This window comes from Acipenser ruthenus, chromosome 54 (genome assembly GCF_902713425.1).
Source record: "Acipenser ruthenus chromosome 54, fAciRut3.2 maternal haplotype, whole genome shotgun sequence".
Taxonomy (NCBI): domain Eukaryota; kingdom Metazoa; phylum Chordata; class Actinopteri; order Acipenseriformes; family Acipenseridae; genus Acipenser; species Acipenser ruthenus.
Window position 1 is genome coordinate 414,763 of NC_081242.1, and position 5,592 is coordinate 420,354.

Sequence of the window (5,592 nt, forward strand, 5' to 3'; positions counted from 1 at the left end):
GCTGGTTCCAATAAGAAAACTGGACCACAGCAAACTGAAAAAACACACACATTATAGATACATATATATTTATGATTGTTTAATTTCCTTGTGTTCTTTTTTTAAATCTATAACCTGTTTATTTATTGCTGTACTATTAATTGTGGAGGGGTGAAGATGAACCCACGCTGTCCTCCGAAGCGTGTGCCGTCAGCTGCCCGCTTCTTTACACTCTGCAGACTCACCGTGCAGCCGCCTCGGAGCTACAGCGTCGGAGGACAACGCAGCTCTGGGGCAGCTTACAGGCAAGCCCGCAGGCGCCCGGCCAGACCACAGGGGGGGCGCTGGTGTGCGGTGAGCCGAGGACACCCTCAGTTTATTATATATACATTTCAAGTGTTACAGTACAAGTAATAGTACAATTAAGAGCAAGATAAATACAATGATTTTGAAAAGAACAAACCAGGAAAGAGATAGCTAGAAATAGAGAGAAAAAGAAAGGAGAGAAAGAAAGACAGAAAGTGAGTTTGGAGAGAGAGAGAGAGAGAGAGAGAGAGAGAGAGAGAGAGAGAGAGAGAGAGAGAGAGAGAGAGAGAGAGAGAGGGAGATAGGGGGGGAGAGAGAGAGGGCAGAGAGAGGGGGGAGAGAGGGGGAGAGAGAGAGAAAGGGGGAGAGAGAGAGAGAGAGAGAGAGAGAGAGAGGAGATAGGGGGGGAGAGAGAGGGCAGAGAGAGGGGGAGAGAGGGGAGAGAGAGAGAAAGGGGGAGAGAGAGAGAAAGGGGGGAGAGAGAGAGGGGGAGAGAGGAGGGGAGATAGAGAGGGGAGAGTGAGGGAGAGAGAGAGAGAGAGTGAGAGAGTGAGAGAGAGAGAGAGAGAGAGAGAGAGAGAGAGAGAGAGAGAGAGAGAGAGAGAATCGAGAGGCTGTTTTATCTGGAGGTGCTCACGTTGGTGTTTTTGTTTTTGAAGCTCTCGATAATTCTCAACATGAAGTCTTTCATTTTTTGAAAATCCAGGCCAGCGACGCTTCCGGATCCGTCGATCAGGAACGCGATGTCGATTCCCTTCGAAGTGCATTCTGAAGAGGAGGAAGAAAAGAGGAGGAGGAGAAGAATGAGGAGAGAACTCGTTTAATGCGCTTTCTAAAGGTTTCAAAGCAAACAGAGCTTTGACTTGTATAGCACCTTTCACAGGAAACGTGTACCACGAAGATGAAAAAGAAACAGTCCTTCAAAACATCTATCATCTATCTAGATAGATAAACAGACAAGAATGTCTAACGTAATGAAATATTTATCTTGATCAGACAGATGAATATTTTACAATGACAGATACATACATACACATAGATAGATAGATAGATAGATAGATAGATAGATAGATAGATAGATAGACAGATATAACTCTATCCACCTGCCTCTCTCTCTCTCGCTCTCTCTCTCACACACATCCATCCACCTCTTTTTGCACGATATTATTATTATTATTATTATTATTATTATTATTATTATTATTATTATTATTATTATTATTATATAAAAATATATATAACACCCTAACCCTTGATACAGCTGTGTACTTGAATAAAAAAAACAGGTCTGACCAGAAGACCAGAATCGCACAAAACGCGGCTGCTGGGCGCCCTTACCTTGGTATCCAGGGGTAATGTTCTGCGGGACAGGGGTGAGGAGTCTACCGTCGAATTTGTAACACACGCTGTTGAGATACATGTTCTTACCACAAGGGTGCGCCAGATGTGGCGCGCAAGCCTGGGGTAATAAAAAATAAATATAAAAAAAAAAACACCTTTAAGTGCTTTAAAACAGACTTTTATTTTATTTTATTTTATTTATTTTTTTTAAAAAAGTTGTCAGGTTGTTAACGATGAAAAAAAAAATGATGACAGGTACGTTATTTAAACAGTTGTAGCAACACGTGGGGGACGTGGAACGGGATAGGAATTTGAGAGTCACGGGTTGAAATTTGCGCCCATATTATAAATTATTATTTATTTATTTCTTAGCAGACGCGCCCTTATCCAGGGCGACTTACAGTTGTTACAAGATATCACATTATTTTTACATACAATTCCCCATTTATACAGCTGGGTTTTTACTGGAGCAATCTAGGTAAAGTACCTTGCTCAAGGGTACAGCAGCAGTGTCCCCCACCACCTGGGATTGAACCCACGACCCTCCGGTCAAGAGTCCAGAGCCCTCACCACTACTCCACACTGCTGGGTTGCGCTTGTTTTTGGGCTTGTTTGGGCTTGTTTTGAAGAACGCGGTCCATTGAAATCTCGCAACCCTGGTGTGAATATAAAGCCATCTGTGGAAATTGCTACAGTGATTAAGGCGTTAATGTAACTCTCTTTAGGGTCCGCCTAATATTTTTGAATATTTTTACTCGGGCAGGAAAGAGGAGAGTCGGAGCTTCAAAACAAAGTCCTTTCGTAGTTTTTTTCCGGCACCGGACAGAGCCGTGAATGCTAACAAAACCGGTCCAGTAAACAAACTTTTTCACACAAAATAAGAGAATATATTGTTTTTATGTTTGTGTTTGTGGATCAGATATACGAGACAGGTCAGCTGATATGGGTTAGGTTGCCATGGTCGCCACCGTGAAAACACCTGAAGCCACACTGAACGGCTCCATCTTGCACCACGTGATCAGGGTCCCTGCGACGAATCATTTCTTTCTCTTTTGCAAATTTTTTAATTGTTCAGTTTGTGTATTTTTTTTGTGTGTGTTTATTTTATAAACAATAAATAATGTTTTTTTTTTCTTCTAAAAACCATCTCTTTCTGTGTTTTTTGTTATCTGTATTAAACAGGGTGATTGTCAGACTATTTTAAACACAGGGGGAGTCTGCCGTGGTGTGCGCAGGCTTGTCAAGCCTGGAAGTAGAACATAAGAACATAAGAAAGTTTCCAAACGAGAGGAGGTCATTCAGCCCATCTTGCTCGTTTGGTTGTTAGTAGCTTATTGATCCCAGAATCTCATCAAGCAGCTTCTTGAAGGATCCCAGGGTGTCAGCTTCAACAACATTACTGGGGAGTTGGTTCCAGACCCTCACAATTCTCTGTGTAAAAAAAGTGCCTCCTATTTTCTGTTCTGAATGCCCCTTTATCTAATTTGTGACCCCTGGTCCTTGTTTCTTTTTTCAGGTCCCCTGGGTCAACATTGTCTATACCTTTTAGGATTTTGAATGTTTGAATCAGATCACAGCGTAGTCTTCTTTGTTCAAGACTGAACAGATTCAATTCTTTTAGCCTGTCTGCATACGACATGCCTTTTAAACCCGGGATAATTCTGGTCGCTCTTCTTTGCACTCTTTCTAGAGCAGCAATATCCTTTTTGTAACGAGGTGACCAGAACTGAACACAATATTCTAGATGAGGTCTTACTAATGCATTGTAAAGTTTTAACATTACTTCCCTTGATTTAAATTCAACACTTCTCACAATATATCCGAGCATCTTGTTGGCCTTTTTTTATAGCTTCCCCACATTGTCTAGATGAAGTCATGCATTTCATCTATGTCATGTACTTGTAACCTTTATAGTTAAAGAGTTCTAGACACAAATCTAACAACAGTAACAAAAGTAAGTTCTCCTTTCTCTGCCATCCTTTTGTAATGACTTCCCTGTTTATTATTTACTTATTCATAGCCTCCAGTGGCTAGAGCTCATTCACGCACGAATACCTGCTTTATAAATGAGGTAATTCGTTACAAATGACCTCGGAATGGATCCCGGAAATTATGTTTTCATTTTGTGACACTTACCAAAAGTTGGCTTGTTGTGGGATTAACTGCCAGAGATAATCCCATTCCCCAGTCGTCCGTCCGAGTGATTCCTGTGCGGAAAAAAACATAATTAAGACAAGGGGGCTGGTTCATTATCTTCACTGTGCTTTAAGAAGGGGGCTGGTTCATTATCTTCACTGTGCTTTGAGAAGGGGGCTGGTTCATTATCTTCACTGTGCTTTGAGAAGGGGGCTGGTTCATTATCTTCACTGTGCTTTGAGAAGGGGGCTGGTTCATTATCTTCACTGTGCTTTGAGAAGGGGGCTGGTTCATTATCTTCACTGTGCTTTGAGAAGGGGGCTGGTTCATTATCTTCACTGTGCTTTGAGAAGGGGGCTGGTTCATTATCTTCTCTGTGCTTTGAGAAGGGGGCTGGTTCATTATCTTCACTGTGCTTTGAGAAGGGGGCTGGTTCATTATCTTCTCTGTGCTTTGAGAAGGGGGCTGGTTCATTATCTTCTCTGTGCTTTACTACACTGTGCTGTGCTTTTACCAGGGGGATACCAAAGCAGTAAAGTTTGGGAAGATATTCAATACACGTTACCGTCAATATTAATGGGTGAACAGGAGCCGCTGGTGTAGCTGCATTTGAAGAGGTTGCTGCTCTTGTCGAGGGGAGCGCTGACGATAATTCTGCAGCAACAAAAACACAGGAAGTGATTCAGAATCAGGAGCCAAAATAACCACAGTAAAAAAAAAAAATAGAAAGAATGCCTTTCAATGCACAGTTATATTTCCTCATTCCTCTCTCTCTAATTTCTCCTTTCTTACCTTCCTTTTTTCTAAGATCTCCTTTTCTCTCTCTCCCCCTCCTCTCTCCACCCCTTCTCTCTGTATCTAGCCCCTCTCTCTCCATCTACCCCCTCTTCCTTCGCTCCCTTCCCTCTGTCCCTCCACCTACCCCCTCTTCCCTCTCTCCACCTACCCCCTCTTCCTCTCTCCCTCTACCTACCCCCATTCCCTCTCTCCCTCTCTCTCTCCACCTATCCCATCTTCCCTCTCTCCCTCTCTCCACTTATCCCCTCTCCCTCGCTCCTCTCTCCACCTATCCCCTCTTCCCTCTCTCCACCTACCCCCTCTTCCCTCTTCCCTCTCTCCTCTCTCCACCTATCCCCTCTTTCCTCTCTCCTCTCTCCACCTACCCCCTCTTCCCTCTCTCCCTCTCTCTCCACCTACCCTCTCTTCCCTCTCTCCACCTACCCCCCCTCTCTCTCTCCACCTACCCCCTCTTCTGTCTCTCCTCTCTCGTCTCTCCCCCCCTGCTCCCCAGTGTGAATCCTGGAGTGTGATCTGGGAGTGAGGGAGTGAGGGAGTGAGCGAGGGTGCTGTTGGGAACACTCACCCTGAGGAGTGCTGCATCACTCTGTGCCCAAACCACTCCGCACTCACATTCAGCGCTCGGCTCCTCTCGGTTTCAATGTTGAAGCCGTGAGACTGAATCGAGACTGGAAGAATAAACAGAACACAATGCAACACAATACAACACAACACAACACAACACAATACAATTAAATAAGATGATACCTCTATTAAAACTAAACTACTGCAAATGTGCACAGTAATGTTGTAGACCCCCCCTCCCCCCCTCCCCCCCCCCTATTTTTCCCCATGGTTATACTCTGCATTAGTTTAGTATGTTTTAGTCATTTTTTTATTTAGATAATCTATTAATATAGCAGTGTGGAGTAGTGGTCAGGGCTCTGGACTCTTGACCGGAGGGTCGTGGGTTCAATCCCAGGTGGGGGGGACACTGCTGCTGTACCCTTGAGCAAGGTACTTTACCTAGATTGCTCCAGTAAAAACCCAACT

General features: G+C 43.9%; 1 protein-coding gene across 1 annotated transcript in view; it reads right to left on the reverse strand.

Moving 5' to 3' along the window:
* Positions 1 to 904: 904 nt before the first annotated feature.
* Positions 905 to 5,592, reverse strand: part of LOC117966609 (integrin alpha-M-like) — a 6,362-nt gene continuing 1,674 nt past the window's right edge. The window contains exons 2-6 of the mRNA XM_059016863.1: positions 5,126 to 5,228; positions 4,328 to 4,416; positions 3,763 to 3,833; positions 1,624 to 1,744; positions 905 to 1,053 (exon numbers count right to left, since the gene is read on the reverse strand). Of these exons, the coding sequence (XP_058872846.1) occupies positions 905 to 1,053; positions 1,624 to 1,744; positions 3,763 to 3,833; positions 4,328 to 4,416; positions 5,126 to 5,228 (533 nt within the window). The remainder of the gene's footprint in view (positions 1,054 to 1,623; positions 1,745 to 3,762; positions 3,834 to 4,327; positions 4,417 to 5,125; positions 5,229 to 5,592) is intronic.